General features: G+C 40.4%; 2 protein-coding genes across 2 annotated transcripts; both read left to right on the plus strand.

Annotated features, from left to right (window-relative positions):
* The first annotated feature begins 735 nt into the window (after positions 1-735).
* On the plus strand, positions 736-7,658 carry SPATA5L1 (spermatogenesis associated 5 like 1). Its single transcript, XM_030955587.1, has 8 exons — positions 736-2,032; positions 3,039-3,224; positions 3,837-4,001; positions 4,472-4,681; positions 5,075-5,302; positions 6,167-6,301; positions 6,953-7,078; positions 7,450-7,658. Exons 1-8 carry the CDS (start codon positions 956-958, stop codon positions 7,600-7,602), a joined length of 2,280 nt encoding a protein of 759 aa, XP_030811447.1. The 5' UTR covers positions 736-955; the 3' UTR covers positions 7,603-7,658.
* A 2,010-nt stretch (positions 7,659-9,668) lies between these two features.
* On the plus strand, positions 9,669-13,510 carry C10H15orf48 (chromosome 10 C15orf48 homolog). Its single transcript, XM_030955588.1, has 4 exons — positions 9,669-9,743; positions 10,070-10,158; positions 10,915-10,975; positions 11,619-13,510. The coding sequence occupies exons 1-4, from the start codon at positions 9,702-9,704 to the stop codon at positions 11,685-11,687; spliced, it is 261 nt and encodes an 86-aa protein (XP_030811448.1). The 5' UTR covers positions 9,669-9,701; the 3' UTR covers positions 11,688-13,510.
* The last annotated feature ends 6,125 nt before the right edge of the window (positions 13,511-19,635 follow it).

Below are 19,635 nucleotides of genomic sequence, written 5' to 3' on the forward strand. Positions count from 1 at the left end.
ATGGCAATTAGAAAGGGGGTCAATTTATTTCATCTATGGGATAAAGGTATAAGAAGTCTCCAGGACACAGCACTCACCTCACAGGTATTGCTGTGTCAGCCCTTCAAAAGGGAAGGCCCAGGGCAGTGGCTGAGGGAGGGCATGAGGGAGATGGTGGACATTGAATACTGTGGCCATTTCTGGGCCCCTCAGTTCAGGAAGGACAGTGAGGGACTGGAGCAGGTCCAGAGGATATCAATGATCTGGTGAAGGGTTGCCAAGGATGCCAAGATGGTGAAGGGCCTGGAGCACAAGTCCCATGAGGAATGGCTGAGGGAGCATGGAAGGCTCAGCCTGGAGAAAAAGAGGCCCAGGCAGGACCTTATTGTCTCTACAAGTCCCTGAAAGGAGGCTGTAGCCAGGTGGGGCTTGGCCTCTTCTCCCAGACAGGACAAAAGGCCACAGACTCAAGACGCACCAGGGGAAACTTAGGTTGAACACTAGGAAAAAATCCTTCGCAGGAAGGGCGACTAGATATGTCATAAAAGATATGAATGAACTGCCCAGGAATCACCGTCCCCGGCTGTGTTTAAGGAGAAACTGGACACAGCACTGAGTGCCACAGTCAAACGGACACGGTGGTGTTGGACAGGGGCTGCATTCAATGATCCCCAGCTCCATTTCCACCGAATTCATTCCGTGATTCTGAGGGGGCTGAGGGGGGGCGCAGTGCGCGTGCTCCGCTGTGGCGCATGCGCAGGGCCGCCTGTCAGCGCGCGAGCGGCTGCGCTCCGGCCCGTCCGCTCCCTGCCCGGGGTCCCGTCCCGCCCGCCGCGGGTCGGCAATGCCGGGCGGCCGCAGTGCGCCGGGCGGCGGCGGAGCGGGAGCCCCGCGGGAGGGCCAGACGCGGTGAGTAAGGAGCCGACGGGTCCGCACGGAGCAGGGAGGGTTGGTACCCTCCCTCTCGGAGGCAGCGATGGAGGCGGCAGTCTTAAAGCTGCTCCCGCTGGACCCGCGAGATGAGGGCACGCAGCGGTGCCGCTTGGGACCTGCCGCGCTCTCCTTGCTGGGAGCCAGGATCGGCGCTCCGCTGAGGATCTCCTTGCCCGGCGGCTGCTGTGTGTGCACGGCGTGGCCCCGGCACGACCTGGCGGACGGGTACCTGCAGGCCGACCTCAGCTGCAGCACGGCGGGGCTGCCGGGCCGGGAGCTGCGCGGGCTCTCGCTGAGCGTGGGGCGGCTGCAGCTGCTGCCGCACGGACAGCTGCGAGCAGCGGCCCTCAGAGTGGTCCTCAAGAGCGCCGCGCTGAAAAAGTCGACTCCCAGAGCGGTGTTGCAAGAAACAATCAGAGAACTGCTAAGAAATGTGTATGTTTCGCCTGGTTATGTTGTTACTGTTGCCCCAAGTCCCGAAAATCCCGTGGTGTATGTTGAAATACTGTCTGCGTCTCCTTTGGAGGAGGGAGCTGGACTGATAACTCCCCAAACAAGCATAAAAATTAAGGAGGTGATCACTTTAGAATGGTACAGACATCTGTCAGAAGACACTGCAAAAACTCCAGTTGCAGGACTGGATGATGTGGGGAAGTCTTTGAAAGAAATTATTGATTTGCCTTTCCGCTTTCCAAAAACTTTCAAGAAGCTGGGCCTTTCTGTCCCGAACGGAGTGCTGTTAATTGGGCCCCCGGGTGTAGGGAAAACGCTAATGGTAAAGGCTGTAGCAAAGGAGCTGGGTGCGTATCTGCTTGGCATCAGCGGCCCAGCCCTCCATGGTTCAAGACCAGGAGAAGGTGAAGAGAATTTGCGAAGAGTCTTTGAAAAGGGCAGAGAGATGTCAAACGAGGGCCCAACCATTCTGTTTTTTGACGAGATTGATTCTTTATGCCCGAAGCGAGGAAGTTCAAACAATGCTCCTGAAGATCGTATTGTTGCTCAGTTGCTGACGCTGCTGGATGGTGTAGGGAGTGAGGGCAGGATGGTCATTGTGGCAGCCACAAACAGGCCTGATGCCTTAGAGCCTGCACTGAGGAGACCTGGCAGATTTGACAGAGAGGTAAATAAACCGTGCCACTCATACACTTGCATTTTTCTTTCCTTATTGAGGTGGAAGGGGGCTGTTAATAGTTTTGTTTAAGGTCTTCTAGTCATATTTCATAATGGGATTCTACGGGTTTGGGACAGGTGTCTTGTTTCTGTCTGTAGTTTGCTGCAACTTGGGTATGGTTGTTTTGGGATTTTTTACTCACAGCGCTGAGAGCTTCATATACTTGAAAATGGATGGGAGGAGTCTTTTTGTTTCTTTATCATAGAGACATTGACCTGATCTTCAGGGGATTTGTTTGCTTACAGATGCTTAGCTTTACAGGATTGGATTTTTTCCATTTAAATCCTAGATTGCAGATTCGTGCATTTCTCCTTAAAAATTTATTTTGACAGAGACCTAGTAACCTGTTGCATCAAAACTTCTGTTCAGGCTTCAGTAACAGAGGTTGGGTCTACTGTGGAAAACTTCCATTAGCCTAGTAGTCCAAGGAAGAAAACCACATGCAGTAATACAACATACAGTGCTTGTGCTTGTATTGTTTATTTTCCTGGATAAACCCACTCCTAGATCACCAGTTTAATCAAGTTCTTTAATTTTCTGGGATTTATAGATTGTTGAGATGTATTTTTATGATGAAGTTTTACCAGGTTTTCAATAATATATGAATGTTTGTCTATTTCATTTTTTCCTATCATATTAGTCTAATTTAGTGCTTGTGATGTAAGGAAATTATTATTTCAGTGTTATGGGACTTGATAAAGGCTAAGTTGTTGTCTTGTCAACAACTCTTTATGCAAACACTGTTTCCTAGGAAAGTACATGGCATTTTAAGTACTTGTCATTTGTATAGTGCTGGCAATAGGTTTCCTGTAAAACTCTTTAGTTGGGATATAAGTATATATAAATTTTCAGTAGCCAATATAAAGCAGAGACAAAATTGCTGGCTTAGGTCTGTAAAATAAATGAGTATGGCAAATTATTTGCTTAAAATTTTTGCTTATTCTGTTTGGTTTAGGTTATTATTGGGACCCCAACAGTTGCACAGAGAAGATCCATCCTGCAGTTGCTGACATCTGACATGCCCATTTCTGCAGAGGTTGATTTGGCTAAGCTGACAGAAATGACGACTGGGTATGTTGGAGCTGACCTTACAGCACTCTGCAGAGAAGCTGCCATGCAGGCTGTGTCCCACAGCTCTTGGGTATGGATGCAAATCAGTCAAGAACAATGTCAGTAATATTGGTACTACCCTTTCTTCATTAATACTTGAACAGCTCAGTATGTTGAAGACTTGCACCGAGCATATTATAAATATAAATATGTTGGTTTTGCTTATCCTTTCAGTTCTCACCTTAGTTCTGTTACTGGATCTGTGGTTTAGTAGTGGCATTTTATAACCCATTTGACATAAAGTTTGTTACATTCTTCAGTATGTGGTAAAAATGGATTTTGCAACTTTTTTATTTCTATTCATAACATTGTAGGATGTGATGTATGTTAACCCTGAAAGCAACTATTTGATTGAGTAGATCACTGCCTAATGGAGCTATAGTTTAGGGACGAGTAGTTTTCTCTGAAACATTAATTTCTGTTAAAATTGGGTTTTTTTTCCTGTGTAAAAACTTGCTATTAAAGAGGTTATATTTTACTTTATGTTGCACTTTTGTGTCTGCAGTGTTTAAGCACATTAGATCAGGAATTGACTTCCTTATTAGTTGTGTTTAGCCTTATGTGAAGTGTTTTGCATTTAATGCAGCATTTAAGTATTGCATTAAAATGTTGTTAATATGCTCTGTCTGGGCTTATTTTTCAGGATTCAACTGAAACTGAAACCATGATCAACATGGGAGATTTCCAGGAAGCTTTTAAAAAAATACAGCCATCCTCTTTTCGAAGTGCAGTTGGACTAACAGAGTGTAAACCTGTGACTTGGGAGCAAATTGGTGGTCTTGAAGATGTGAAATTAAAGTTAAAACAGGTAATGCATTAAACTAATATAGATAAACAGCTAATTTCTAATAGGCACTCCAAGGTATTCTGTACCTTGCATCACAAAAATTATTTCTTTTGCAAAATACCTGATTATAAATTGTATTTTAAACATTATTATGGTGTTATCTTGTAATCTCAAGATACCAGCGCCAAGCATAGTAATATGGGAAAATAGGCATGTTTTTGGTAGCTGAAAAATATTTAACTTGTAGCCAGATCATTTGTCCATTCCTGAATATTTATCCAGGGATGTCTCTTGGGTGTTATCTTGTCAGGTTTGCTTTTATTTCTGTTTCAAAGAGAAAATGTAAGCAGGGGGCAATATATGAAGAAAGACTAAATCACTATTCTCTGATTTCCAATTAATGTTTGTATCAAGGAGAGGAAATTATGTACTTGGCAATTTTATTGATTGCTTGTTACTAAGAATTTCATCCCTTTTTTATGTACTGCCAGAGTATTGAGTGGCCTATGAAATTTCCTGAGGCATTTGCCAGGATGGGCCTGTCTCATCCCAAGGGGATTCTTCTCTATGGGCCCTCTGGGTGTGCCAAAACCACGCTGGTGAAGGCTGTGGCCACGAGTTGTCACTGTTCCTTTCTCTCCGTAAGTGGTGCTGACCTCTTCTCACCTTACGTTGGAGATTCAGAGAAGATTTTGTCTCAGGTATGGTTTTTAATTTGTGTAAGGTTCTGTAGTCTGTTTTTGCTTGATTTTTGTAAAGTATTAGTTAGACCTTAATTTTGTTGTTGAAAAGATGATAGAGCTCTCATCTGATTATAAAATGGAAATGGTTTAGAGATTCACATGTACATAAAGTGAGAGTCTATCCCTAAAATTGTACCAATGTTAAACTTCAGATTTCTAGCCTTTTGTTTTCAGTTCATTTAGGAATATATAAAAAAAGAAGCAGAATTTGCCAAAAGTAAATGTAAGCTAGAACATCTCTTAAGAAACATTGCAAATGTACCTTTAAAGTTAAGTAAAATACAGAGTCTGTGTAAGTGGGATTCTTTTTGCAGGCATTAATGTTTTATTTCATTACCATTTGTTGAAAAGGTTTTTCGCCAAGCAAGAGCAAATACTCCAGCAATAATATTCCTGGATGAGATTGATTCCATCTTGGGATCTCGGGCACTCTGCAGAACTGGCCATGGTGTCTCAGAGCGGGTTCTCTCTGTTCTTCTCAATGAATTGGATGGGGTTGGGCTGAAAGTTACAGAAAGAAGAGGAGGCAAGCTACAGCTTGAGGCTCAGTGCCAAGAACAAAGTGATGAGGAAAGAAAGGTATTTATGCTCCCTTTTCTTTATAGGAAGAATGAGAAGTGCTGTCCAGGTGTTTCAAAAATTTTAGTTGTTTAGTTGTTTAGGCATTCACATTTTAAACTTAAAAACATGCAAGAAGCTGCTTTACTCTGCCATAATTACTAGTTTTTAGAGGATACTGTATATAGGCTGCTGATTGTTTTTACATACACTGTTCCTCAGTGAGGCTTTGTTTGACCAAAATACCCACACAGGCATCACTAGTTGAGTGTTCATCTTCTGTCACAAAAATCCTTTTATTGACACTAAAGTAATTTTTTAGATTGATTGTGTTATTTTTACTCTTAAACAAGTTCCTCCCTGACCTTACTTTTCCTAAGTACTTCCCCTACTTCATTTGCAGCTCTTTCTCACACATGATGCTTACAAAAGCAGCACAGTTATTATCAGTTATTTATTTAAACACAAACTTGTGCCTTCACTTGTCAGTGAATTATTCACAACATTTAATATTTAGCTTTTTTGTATATAAATTTTTTCTTATTATGATACTCTCTGGGGGAATAATAAAGAAGACAGTTCCTGAATTATAGGATACTGGATTTTTTGCATATAAAAAGTTCTTTGTTCCAATCTGGTCAAAGTCTTTATTTGTTGCCAAGGCAGATACTAACTATATTTCTTCTTTGTCATGTAATCTGCCCTGCACCAAGGCATTTTTTTACCTCAAGAAAGATAAAATACTAATATTGAAGGGAAAGTAAAATGTAAAATTACCTTATCTTTTTGCCCTTCCCCTCTTCTCATTAGCAGTTAACTAGTATCTTCTGATAATATCTATCTCAACCATGTTGCACTAATTTGCTTACATGATCTCTTACTCAGCTAGAGTTTCAGGAAACTTTGAACAAAGATTTCATGGTAGTTGCTGCAACAAATAGACCAGATATGTTGGATGATGCCTTGCTCCGCCCTGGAAGGCTGGACAAGATGATTTATATTCCACCTCCGGATCTGAAGGTACTACACATCCATACCTGGCTTTAAAGGGAGAGGTGTTAATTGCCAGCATACTTTAAGAGCAAAGGGGGCATATTCCTGTAACATCCTTAGCAAGTGAGGGGTGTTTCACTGGAGATCAGACAACAAATTCAAGGTACAATGAAAAAATTTAAAAAGTAATAAAGATATTTGTATTTTAAACACCAATAACATTTTAACTGGTGTAGGTAGTTATCATATTGCATATGGAAAATAGAGAAAATGTATATTTATAAAATCAAGCTACAATTCAGGAAATATCAAAATAAGTTGTCTGTCCTTGCTTCAAATAATTTTTGTGTACTGTTCCCAAGGCTAGTGTAGCTATTTCTCTTGAGCTTCACAAAAAAAAGTTGTCCCAAAGTATGCCAAATCAGACCTGTTCAGCCTAAAATACTGTGTTTTCATGAAGCAAGCAGTGACTGTGAATAATAGACCTTAACTATATGAGACAACCAGAAGTGCATTATCACCATTAGTAGCGCTCTATTCTTCCACCAAAACCAGGTAGTTTTGGTGCTCTTCTGAATTTTCCCTTGCTCTAATTTCAAGTTTGGTGCTGCTTTGGAGAGAGATTAATTTTTGGTTTGTTTGGTTTTGTTTTCTTGCATAATATGCACCAATTTACAGGGAAGACTTTCCATTTTGAAAATCTGCACTGAGAAAATTCCATTAGATACTGATGTGTCATTAGAAGATGTGGCAGTCCTAACAAACCTCTTTTCTGGAGCTGATATTGAAAACCTGTGCAAGGAGGTAAGAAATATTCCTGGCTCATCTGTGAAATAAGCTCTAAATAGCAACTCTGAATGAAAAAAGAGAGCTAACTCATAGATGTTACTGAGCCATCTGTAGTAGAGATGCTTTCCAAATTTCCATTGAAAATCCAAAGAAAATGGTTAAAACAGAAGAACTGAACAAGGGTTCATTCTTTAAATAAAAAGTTATGGTAACCTTACTTGGATCTTTATCTGTTGTTAAATAACTGTTACTTTCAGATGTTTTAAGTTATTTTCAGATGTTTTAAGTAATGCCTTGTTCCTTGTAAAATATTTTAGAATACTTACAGTATTCTTTACAATTTAAAACATGATAAGGACTAAGTTGTTTTTCTTTTTCTTTTAAAGGCTGCTTTGTTGGCATTGCAAGAGAATGGACTCGAAGCAACTGCTGTAAAACAGGAACATTTTGTGAAATCATTGCAGACTGTAAAACCATCTTTAAACATAAAAGACTTGGAATTTTATGAAAAATTCTCTAATCGAGAATTAGCCTCTTGAATCTATAAAGGAGTGGCATAAGTATTTTTAAATATATTACAAAGATTTTGAAAAGGTTTGCATCTTTCCTGCTTTTTAACACTGTACTTACTGTAGTTTTCAGGGAGTGTGAAATACAGTAAAGTGTCATTTTTGAAAAGTTCTGTAATTTAAATAAATTAAAATCTTGTTTGCTTTGGGTAGGTTTACATCTGATGAAACAAGTAATTGAAATAGATGAAACACTATGGAAAAGCTTGGTGTTACTGTAGATTTCCTACTTTTAGGTCCAAAAATGGCATAATAAGAAAATGTAAAATGTGCTGTGAAGTCTCCAAAAGACAGCAAATGCATAGGAAATAGAAAAGCTTTCAGGAAATTAAATAGGAAGAAGTCCCACTCTATATAAAATGTAAGATGTTTTATATGTGCCTATCTAGGCTTACATTCTTAAAAGCAGATTCCAAAATACAGTGGCAGTGAAAGGGTTGCCAGTGCTTAACTCCTTGGTGTAGGTTTGGAAGTCAGGGGTTTGGGAGTAATTTTGGATTAGTTAGTGCTTACTGTACGAACATTTGGATTGAGTAAGCAGATACCAAGTATGTAATCAACTCAAACTATAATTTCTTCTTTAGAAAAGGGAGTTTGCATAATGACAATTTCTGCAGAATTATTTTCCCCACCCAGCCATTCCTTGTCAATACATTTTTGTGGGTTGCCTTCTAAAAGACAGACACTTCTAAGGAAATTGGTATTTACATGTATATAAGTATGCATTTTAACTTACTAGAGTAGGAAGGTTTTTTTTTTTATTACCTTTTTCCCAGTGAAAATGCTTGGGAACAAAATACACCACTCTCAAAGACAGTTCCTTATTTTAGCCAAGATTCAGAAATTATAAGCCCTTTAACAATTATTTCTTTCTCATAACAGGCACCCTAGGGACTACACTGAGTATGGTTTATAGTGAGATGGATCACAAAAGGAGCTTCCAAGGTAGCTGGTGGCTGAGCAAGGCAAAAGGCAATAGTAGAAGCTGTTGTAACCTAGGAAGGGGCTCAGATACAGCTGCCCTACAGCTTGGCTTTCATCACCAGTTTATAGAAGGGACCATCCTGTAGCTTTCTTGGGAGCAGCACATAGACAGTGCTCATGACCTTCCCAAATACACAAAGATTTCTCAGCAGCAGTGCTGAGAAAAAGTATGAAAACTCTGTTTTGCTTCCCAGTGTTTGAGAGTTTACATTGGAATTGCTGCATCTCAAAGTTGTTACAGTAAGATGCTGCTAGCTCCTCAAAGATGCTGCTGCATCATTTCCACACTTGCTCCCTAGAAGGACCAGCTGAGCTGTTTGTGCCCTGTCATGTCTGTTCCTTGCTGCAGGGAGTAGCAGAACATGCAGTACAGGCAGCCTCTCCTTCCTCTCACTGCTTTCCAGTGGGCAAGAGAGAAGGGGAGAAACCAATGGATGGAGTCGCCTGCTCTCACCTCCAGCCTGCCCCTGGTAGTTTTTCTCAGAGAGGGATATTGGGAAGTGATATTGGGAAATTTTTCTCAGAGAGGGATATTGGGAAGTGATAGGAGCTGTGGAACACAGGGCAGTGATGAGAACCTGGGCCTGGGTTGAGCTTTTGCTGCAGCACGAGGGGACACAGTGACACCGGGCTCCTCTTTTGGTCACCCTAGGCAGCTCTCCAAGCTCTGAAGAGGCAGCTCTGTCATCACCTGGGTGTTTGCCTAGATACCCTCTTCTTTGGGCAGCTGCCTGGAGAAGGGGCAGACAGGAGGCCAAAGGAGAAGCGGAGTAGCCGGGTTGCAGTGCTGCAGGCACGGGGAGAGAAGGGTTGGCGCAGGAAGCGCGCCGGCCGCGGCCCGCTCTGTCCGGCCGCTCCCTCCGGCACCTGCAGGGGGCGCTGCCCGCTCGCTCCGCGCCGGCCGCGGGGGGGCGCGCTGTCCCGCCCCCTCAGGGCCCGCTCTGTCCGGCCGCCGGGGGGCGCGCTGTCCCGCCCCCTCAGGGCACGGGGCTCAAAGAGCGCGGGGCGGGCCCGGCCGGCGCCTCCTGCCGCAGTCGGGGAGAGCTGAGAGTCGCTGGTGGAGGCGCTCCGCAGCTGCTGCCAGCATGAACAAGGGCATCTTGCACACGCTTAGAACGAAAAGAGAAGTGAGTTCGCCTGAGGGGTCGCGGCCGTGGTTACCCGCCCGCGGGGAGGGATGCGAGGGGTTCGGGCGGCTGCACCGGGGTTGCCGCTTGATTTCCCGAGGAAATGGGACCGGTGTAAAGTTCTTGTATTAAAAGTGAGGTGTGAAGGGTAATGTAGAGGTAAAAGTGAAATTCACGTATTAAAAATGAAGTGGTGTAAAGAGTAATACAGAGGTAATATACAGGAACCGGTAATCCCTGCCTAGTTCTGTGTAACCCTTGCTCCCCTACTCGTGGGTCTGTAGCTGGGACATAAGATCAGCTCTTTTCTCTATTTTATCTTTCAGCTCATTCCCCTGGCCGGAATATTGTCCTTCGCAGCAGCTGGGGCATTCTCTTTTTGTGTCTATTCCCTATTCAGCAAATCTGATGTGATGTAAGCAAAAACTTATTGCTTGGAGCTTACCCTAACATGTTTTATTCAACCAAGTATTTCACTATCATGTTTTACACACAGAAAAAAAAACATTGTGCCAGGCACGTGTTCCAGAGTACTGGTAATGACTAAAGTATCTGCAGATTGTAAATAGTGAGGAAATTAATTCATTTGGAGTGTAGTCCAAGTTATTTCCTAACTTTTGATTTAATAATGATGGGGGTTTTGCTTTAGGTATAAGAAGTTTTAAATGTTATAATTAAGAATGTCATATAATCACATAGGTAGATGAGATGCACATATATTGCAACCAGGCTATTGACTTGTATATAGAGAACAGTGTTTGATAGTATTCCAATGGCTTGGCTGATAATTGGAGCCAAATCCTATACTCTTAAAGGTTTTGGGAGTATATTTATTTATTTTAAAGTGATTGGAATAGGCATTTTAACTGTTAGGATAAAAGTGTTAGGGTAAAAGTCCCTTGTGTCTTCATTCAGTTTTGATTTTTCAGCTTGCTTCCCTCACAATGATACGTGAACAGTGCTGGCTTGCTTGGTGCTTTAGAAGCTGCAAATAAAGCAAGCTATCATTGATTCCTATCCAGATTTTAAAATACAGTGCCCAAACCTGTAAACTTGTGTTTTAGGGAACTCCTTACTAAAGTGAATAGCTCTACTGACAATAGGCTGCTCATATGAAAATGTGTTCAAGGACACACCTTAAAACACAATGCCTGTTTATCTTCTTTTAAAGCATTCACAAGATTGGCAGTTCAGAACCATGGGAAGCTATTGATCCTGCCAAGCCTCAGAAGGTAATTTGTACATATAATATATGTATAAATAGCATAGATTTCCAACACAATTAATCACTTTTTTCAATGTGTAAGAACTAGCAAAATATGATCGAGAGAACAAGTGTAAAGTTGATGTGTATCTAGTTAAAAGTGGAAACAAATGCTTCTTTCATTACTTTATGTCTTCACCTTATTAGCTAATAATAGGGATCTCTTACACTGTAGGTCTGATCTTAAATTCATACTGTACTTCTGGTTGTTGTCTTATGTGTGTTCCCACCCCAAACATCCATTTACTCCATTTCATTGATAACAGTGGAAATTTGGAATATAGAGGAAGTGCTGTTTACCCTTACCTTGTTCCTGAATTACAGAATTGAGTAAGAATGTTTGAGTACTGTAGCCCAAAGGAAAAATACCTTAATTTATTAGAACACTTAGAATAAGGAAAAGTAAAATTATTTGGCATGATTACTTAATTAATATCCAAGTGATTTTGTTCAACAAATTATTGTGCCATCTGTTGCATATTTCTGAAAGGAAAATGTAAAGCCACTAGAACTTCTTCACCAATAAGCTGATCTTTGATATGGGGAGGTGTGGGAGTGGAGTAAATGCTCACTGGGATTTTACTAACTTTCATATTTTCCATTTCTTCCAGCTGGTAACAATCAATCAGCAGTGGCAATCTATAAAAGAGCTGGAAGAGGTCAAAAAGCTGACGAAGTGAGAAGTTTCTGTTGCCTCACAAAGGTACCCTATGAATCTAGTGGAATCATTTCTGCACAAACTTGACTACTGAAATCAGTGTGCGGAAATGCTTCTGCTACATTTTTAGGGTCTCCCTACATTTTTTTGGCCTCTGGATGAGGAGTTTGATGTTGCTTTAGAAGCTGGCATACAGCATCCACATAGTCCAAAAATCTGAATCAAAATACTCATTTTCAATAAGCATTTGATGTAAATTTTTGAGTATTCAGGTGGCAATTACAGATCAAAAAAGCCTTCATAGTTTTTGTAGCATTTCAGGATTTGTTTCAAAATACATTAGTTTTGCCATTTTATTAATTTTTAATAAAATAAATTCTAAATTTGTACATTTAATGTAAATTCAAAATATTTTCTAAATTGGGAATCCTGGTCTTCTTTCAGAGACACCGAACTTTCTGTTCTGTATTTCAATGTTGTATAGAGACCAAAGTCATAGCCAGAGGATGTCTTTGTATGGCAGCATATGTGGTCATACAGTACACTTGCATTCCTTGTCTGCATTAGATGTGGGGACAGATTAACAAAACTAATGTTGTGCTGTAAATACTGAAACTTACCCACTGAGGAGTCCAATAGGTTATTTAAGAGTGTATTTGAGACTGCAGATTTAGAACCTCAAAACCTAAGGGTTAGGCATGGCTAGAAGGAAAATGAAAATCAGGTAAATGTAATTCATGACTGAATTTTTTTGAAGTTACTAGAATTAGAAATTCTGCATCATCCAAAACTACACAATGTTAATTTCTTCTTTTTGTGCAAGGTTGTTCAAGTGCAAGCTACAATGTACTGCACAATTAACAATATTTTGAAAGATTTCTACATGCTATTAGGAATATCTCTTCTATCAAATAGAAACTAGCTGATTAAAATTAGGAATGATTCTATGAAGAGACAGTTCCTCTTTAAGCTTCTGTGTGTTTGATTATGGGTTGACCAGGGTAAGAATGTAATGGGCAGGGTCCCAGTAAAATCATGAGACAATAAGTGCATCCAATGGCAGAGCAGTCCTTTTGTAGATATTTTCTGTATGTGCCCTCTTCCAAGCAGTTTCTCAATCTGTTCCACAGTTTATTTTACAATGGATTGTCAGAATTCATAATGCTTTCTGTGAGGAAGAAAGCAAAAGTGAAACAACTGCTAATTGGGAAAAGTCCCCTTAAATGAGTAATAGTCAAGTGCTTTAGGTCATTCTGCTGCAGCAAAGACAAACTTCATTTAGAAAAGCTGTCTCCTGAATTCCAAGGTAGCTTGACTTCAGAAGCTGTTTTCTTCAGCTGAGAAAAAAAATAATCTAAATGTTGCATAAATATTTGTTTATCTAGTAAGGATGACTCAGCAGCATTTCTGCTTTAGAGTGAGAGGAGCTACTAGTCTTCAGAATAAGTCCTTAGCTTATGTTAAAGGAATGACATTACAAGAAGATTATCATAGAACCACAAAAATACAGAGCTCTGAGGAATACAAGTTTTAAGTGCTTTAAAACAGAAAATATTTTAAAATCTTTCTCTGTGTTTCCATATTTCTATGGACTGTAGCAAAAACAAAGTGCCATGCTCCAAGTTGATGCATTGATTGTTCTTCAATAAGTCACTTTTTTTAGCTGCAAATACTATGACCTAAGTATCTGTCAACATTAGGAAAATAAGTGTAAGTAAATTTTAGTTAATTTTTGTATTTAGCCACATTTCAGTGATGTTTCTAGTAGCACATTAAGCAGTGTGACTGCTGTCAGTCACAGGTTGTTGCTTATTTTATCATGTCCTGAAGCATAACAGCTTTGCTAATAAATGTGTTTTCCTTTGTAAGCTGTTCTGTTTTTCTTTATTAATATGGATTTCTGGGGAGGGTTTTCACACAATCTAAGAAAACAAAAAAAATTTTTGGCAGTTCAAAAAGATTATGAATATTGTTAAAGCTCTTAGGGTTTTGTGTCTTTTCTGACTGTCCCTAAAAATCTGTCTCCTGCATAGAGCATTTTTCTCTTATAAGTAGCATACACCAAGAGCAATTACTGTGTCTCCCCAGGCACCTATTCAACATAAATCTATAAAGCAATGTGCAAGTTATTTCCTTGTTCTACAAACAGTAAAGATTCAACTGGTTGAATTTTATGAGCTGATGTTTATGAGAACAGTAAGGCTTCCCTGATCTGTGTCCTGCAAACCCATGAGTTTTAATTCCATGAACAATTTAGAGGCTATTGAAATAATTTAACAACTTTCTTATTTCTCTCTATTTCCTTTGCTGTCTTTGGTCTCCTACTCCATTCTGCTCTTGATTGTGGTTTGGTTGATGTTGGCTTTTTTTAACAATCACTAACTTTGCTCGCCCTAGCTAGTACATTTACATGGAACTATATCACTTCCAAATTTCATATTAATTATTAAGTTTAATAAAAATGGTCACTAGTTTGTTAGAGTTTCCAGTATAGGTTGGAAGCCATTAGAAGTGTGTTTTGATAGTTCTAATCACTATTAGAAATCCATCATTAGAATCTATAGTCATGCTTCTCTAAATTTTTCTATGTAGTCTATATGTAAATAGCTTTCTGGAAGAGCAGAAGAATAGAAGACTGCCTTTTGCAGTGTATATACAATGAATTGATAATTTTTGTTATTACAGTAGTACTTCAAGGCCTTAAATCTGCAGATCTTGTGGTGGTGTGGCTATCAGAGAGCTGTGTTGGGGTTTTTTGTTTCTTTGCATGTGATAGCCCCAGCGTCATCATTTCTCCTTCTGCACCCCTGCATTTCTCTGCCACAAGGTGCTATTAGTGTAGTTCTGCACTGTCTGGTTCCTTCAGTGGTGCCTTTCTGCAGAAAACAGTAACTTACAGAGGGGGCTGATGCACCTGCTGGAGGAAATGGTTCATCCTGCAGTTGTCTGCCTTAATGCAGAGGGTGGCTGTCCCTAGGACTAGCTGTGGAAAACAAACGAGTAATGGGAATGATTACTGAATCCAGCCAATATTTGGTGTTGGACACTGCTGAAAAAGCTTTCATGTTAAGCAAACATGGCACAGTTTTCCTTTGCTGTCCAGCACATCCGTATGCCAGACAGGAGCACATGGACAATGAAATCCCATGAAAAGTGTAACTGAAATAGCAATGAAAGCACTACTGCTGGCTTGGCCTGGGGCACTGGGGTTGGTGGGTGTTGCCCCTCAGGGGCTGGTGTGGACAGGGAGCAGGCAGCTTGTGTGCCCAAAGCTCTCTCCATGGGGCAGCAGCCATGGCTGTGATGGCCCCTGGGAAGCCGTGAGCTGACGCCGCATCCAAAGCACCTCGGCCTGTGCGCCCCGCCCTGGCCAAAGATCACACACCCTCACCAAGGTGTGCCAGCCCTATTTATGCTGGACCTTGCCCAGGTGAACAAGGGGTTTAGTTTAATTAGCATTTACTTTTAGATAATTTTGTTGCGGCCTACATTCTGACCAGAGCCATTGCTGGGGAGGTGTTGCCCTTCAGGGCTCACCCAGGGCGTGGGAGAGCCCCTCATAGCATGGGGAGCCCAGGGCTGGGACAGATTTCACCCTAACAAGTGAGAGCTGTCCTGCAGCATCACCACAGTGCCTGTGTGGGGACTGAGGGCCCTGTGAGCGAGGTGTAAGAGTGGGGGGGACAGAGCACTGGTTGGGAGCCCTAGAGACAGTTTGTCTGGGTACCAGGATATAGACCAGTGCTGGCCTTCACTGCCAGGTTACCAAACTAGTTCAAATAAACCCTCATCTCTTACCAACAGGGGCATGACAAAGGCTTTGGTTTGGTGTTGGTTTTCACATTTAAGTCTTCCAAGGTTTGGCCTGGTGTGCCAGGCTGGCTCCGTGGCTTCTGTTCAGGGGCTGTGACACTGCATGGCTCTGTCCTTTATCTGATGCTGCTGCTGCACAAACAAGGAAGTAAATGCAGAAAGTCTTGATCCCTGGTAGTAACAGAAAAATCTTATCAGTTTTCCAAAGAAATGCAGTCATCTACTGCTAATAAATCACCAATTCACTACATTAAAAGAAAGGGAAACATGGGGTTTTTATTCAAGCTGTTAAAACTGTTTCATTTAATGATGCATCTTTTCCTTCTGCTGTGACTTTTATAATTCAATAAAGCAAGCCTAAATTTTTTTTAAGACTGTTAGCACTATGCTGCCCATGCTGCTAGCATTATTAAATATGTTAGCATTATACTGCCATTACTGTGTTTAGTTTTCCTCTTGGCAAATGCTTTGAATAAAACATGCTATGGTCAGAAAAAATTAATTCATCTTCAAGACTGCAGTATCCACCTCACTCCCTAAAGCAGAAATTCACAGCACAATCCCAGTCACAATGACTTGCAGTTCTAGTCATTGCCTCATTGCCAAACTCTTGCCCATATTTTCTATGTTACAATAGCATGTTTTACAAAGTAGATGAAAAAACATCAGTTTGAAGTTAGGTTAATGTTTTATACTGATTTCAGGGAGGCATGAAATTAATACAGTAAAGTTTGCAGTAGTTGTGTATTTGAACTAGCATGCGTTTTTTGAAAATTCTCTCTCTTCTTAAGAAAAATTAAAACGTTTAAGAACTGGGCATGTCTGTGCTCAAGTTCTATTAGTTCACAGAGGAGGCGTTTCCACTGCACAAAACAGGGTGTTACAGGGAAGTTGGTGTTTGAGGATTTACTGTTGAGGGTGTCACTTCTCAGTAGGTGTAAAGGGCACAGGTGTACACCCTCTGCAGTAAACAGAATTACCACCAAAGTCATAGGTGGATTCCCTCAATAAAGAACCAAAGTGTTTGACCTTCCTATCTGCTTTTAGAAATCCCCACTGGTGTCTGGCTGGCAATGCCACAGGTACAACCTGCATTCCTTCAGGAATAGTACAGCACAGCAGGAATAGTACAGCTGTAGCTACAGTGCATTTGTTGAAACTGGCTGTAATCAGTTACAAAAAGCAAAAACCAACTGAAGTTCTTTATCTACTGGGCTTTTTTCTTCTTCACTAAACAGATAAAGTATGGCAACCCAACAAAGAAGGGAGATGGGGGAAACTCCAATATTCTTTTTTTCATACTTCATACTTTTCATACTTTTATAATGAAAGTTTTTGGTGTGGGCTAGACAGGTAAAATGTACCTTGTTTAGGAGAAAAGTGACTGTAAAACCAACAGATGTCTTAGTTGAACTGCACAACAGATCAATTTATGCTGCAGTCTGTAAAGGAAATTGGTATTGATTTCATTTCTGACCACCACAATTTGTTCCAGGTACAATAGTATGTTCCATACTTGGTTGCATGGTAGTGTAATGGAGTCTAATGTTTCCCAGTTGCTATCTGCACTACCCACATGACCTGGCTTTATATTTTCTTCCCTTCTTCTTCTTTTTGTACACAAACACGCCTTGCATCATAAACAAAATATGAACTCTTAAAAAAATAAAAAGAAATTTTAAAAAGCCATGCAAACAGCCCTGCAGTATTAATACCCCTACTTAGCCATAGCAGGGGGTGGGCTGATTAGTAGGGTTTAATTTTGTTATTACTCCAACTCCGTGAGCAGCTTCCTTCTAGCTCTGACAGCTAAAATTAGGAACTAGCTCTTCTCTTGATCCTCTCCTCAGAGCAATCTCAGATGTAGTAAGTCTGTGGAAGAAAAATATTCTGCTTTCATTGCTTCTTTACAAAGACAGTTAATAGAGTTAATGTAATGAGATATCCTGCATAGCTATTCATATCTAAAACATATCTTCATTTATAGCTAACTGCCCATGAACCTTTAACATTTGATAAGCAGAGAGTTACTGTCCTTTGAGTTTTCTATTATATGACTTGAACTTTGCCCTGTGGCAGGTTGAGGAAGCTAGGTTGCTTGAAAACCATCCTCATTGATTCCATATAGGTTCTGTTTCAAGCAAATAGAAAGAAAACAGTGTGTAACTGATTGGGCAATTTCTGTTTCCAGTTTAAGGTGTGTCTCTTCTGCAATAGCTTAGAAAATACAGAATTGCTTAATAGCTTCAAGAAATGAAAGAAGACTTTACTGGAAGGATGTTGTGGTCTGAGTTCATCAGCCTCCCTCATCTGTATTTTCTCTCTCTGAAGTCTGTTCCACTAAATCCAAAACCACCACTGTACTAGCAATGTGTTTACAGAATGTAAACACAACAATATTTATCATTTAAAATTGTACCTGCCTAGTTTGAAACAAAATTGTTTCCCTTGGTTTATGTTTTTGACTGAAAGTGTCCTCTGATTCTTCAGAAAAAAGCACAGTCAGGAATGCTTCAGATGGAAGTATCTGCACCCCAAAGAAGGAATACTTATTTTTATGGAAACAAAGGGCTTGCATGATAACTTACCTTGTTAAGTATTAGTATTAATTAATATAATCTAATTACATTTCAGATATCTGTAGCCTCAAATAATTTCTATTCATATGATTTTTTTTCCTTAGATGTTTGTACCTGGAGGAAAGCACTGGAGCTTGCATTCCATGTGTTTACCCATATATGCCTTCAAGAAGTGTCTAAACTCCTTCCCAGTAATTGATCAGGCAGTCTGTGCTAGGTTTGTGCTTTTCCTTATTGCATCCATTAAAAAGTTAAATCCCCTGTGGCTTTTTTAGGAAAAAATAAGAGGGTTTGGTGGGGGTTTATTTTAGGGGGAATGGGATGTTTTGGAGTTGTGTTGCTGTTTCTTTACTGACTAATAAGACATTTCTAGGATGTGTAATAGAATATATTCCCTTGCCAGCGGGAAGTGTCCGTGGCTCTGCTCAGCACAGAGCTCTTGGTGAACGCTGGGAGCGCTGCGCCATCGTCTGGAAAAGCCGGGAACGGCCTGGAAAGCTTCCAGGTGAGGAGAGGCTTTGTCCATGCAGGTGCGTCGCACTTGTTCTCACAGGGGAAACGGGAGCACGAGAAATCTGTAAAAAAAATGCAGAATAATTGTATGCTACGTTGAACTACAGAGCACCATCTTAACTATGAAAGTGTTTGTTTACAGTGATTTTTCTCAAAAATTCTGTTTTACAATTAAAAGGTAAAGGTAACTGGTTTTATAAGTTCATGTTTCATCACTTTAGGGATTTATTAAATAATTTCTTTGTGTGTGCTTTGGGAAAAGAAATAGAAAGATTGCAGGGACGTGGGTGCTCTCAATGTACCTGGGATAAAAGCAAATTTTTAGTCTGCTTGCCATCTGGGTCTTTTTGTTTATTCATCAGCTGAACTAAAAATCCCTGTGTGTATCAGGACTTAGCTATGTAAAACAATGCAAAACACACTCGATACAGACAACACTGATGATTTATGTGCCCTCATGTACTGGCTGATAATGGTCCTGGAAAAACAACTTATTTTTTTACCATGTATAATAATAAGGCAATCATGAAACAGTCATCTTAAGGATAAAATTATACTTTTGCTTATGAAATGGCACATTTTTCCCCTATATAAATTGATGCCATAAAAGGTGTAAATGTTTCATTGCTGTAATAAAAGCAGTTATTTTATCCTGCATATTTAGCACCAGTTTTTCAAACTGTGCAACACTGAGAGAAAACAGAGATAAAGGAGCAAAAATACTCAAAAGAGCAAATATGATGATGAGGATATAATGATTTTACAGCTTTACACACAGAAGGCAGCTACACGTGTGTTTTAAGAGCAGATTGCTGTGGTGGCTGCAAAACAGAAAATGGAAAGGATCCATATTTATTCTAGTAGCTTCCAAAGTTGTGTCAGATATTTCAGAGAAGGAAAGAGCATGTAGGGTCCTTCCTAGAGCATTCAGCTGTGGAAAATGGAATAAGAAGAGTAGACCAGTAGGGGATTTTTCAGCTCCAGAGCACAGACACTGTCAATGCCGAGCGTGCTTTGTTATAGAGGGGAGGAGAGGGTGAAACTGGAAAGGAAATTAAGGGTGGG

Source organism: Camarhynchus parvulus, chromosome 10 (assembly GCF_901933205.1).
Source record: "Camarhynchus parvulus chromosome 10, STF_HiC, whole genome shotgun sequence".
NCBI lineage: Eukaryota > Metazoa > Chordata > Aves > Passeriformes > Thraupidae > Camarhynchus > Camarhynchus parvulus.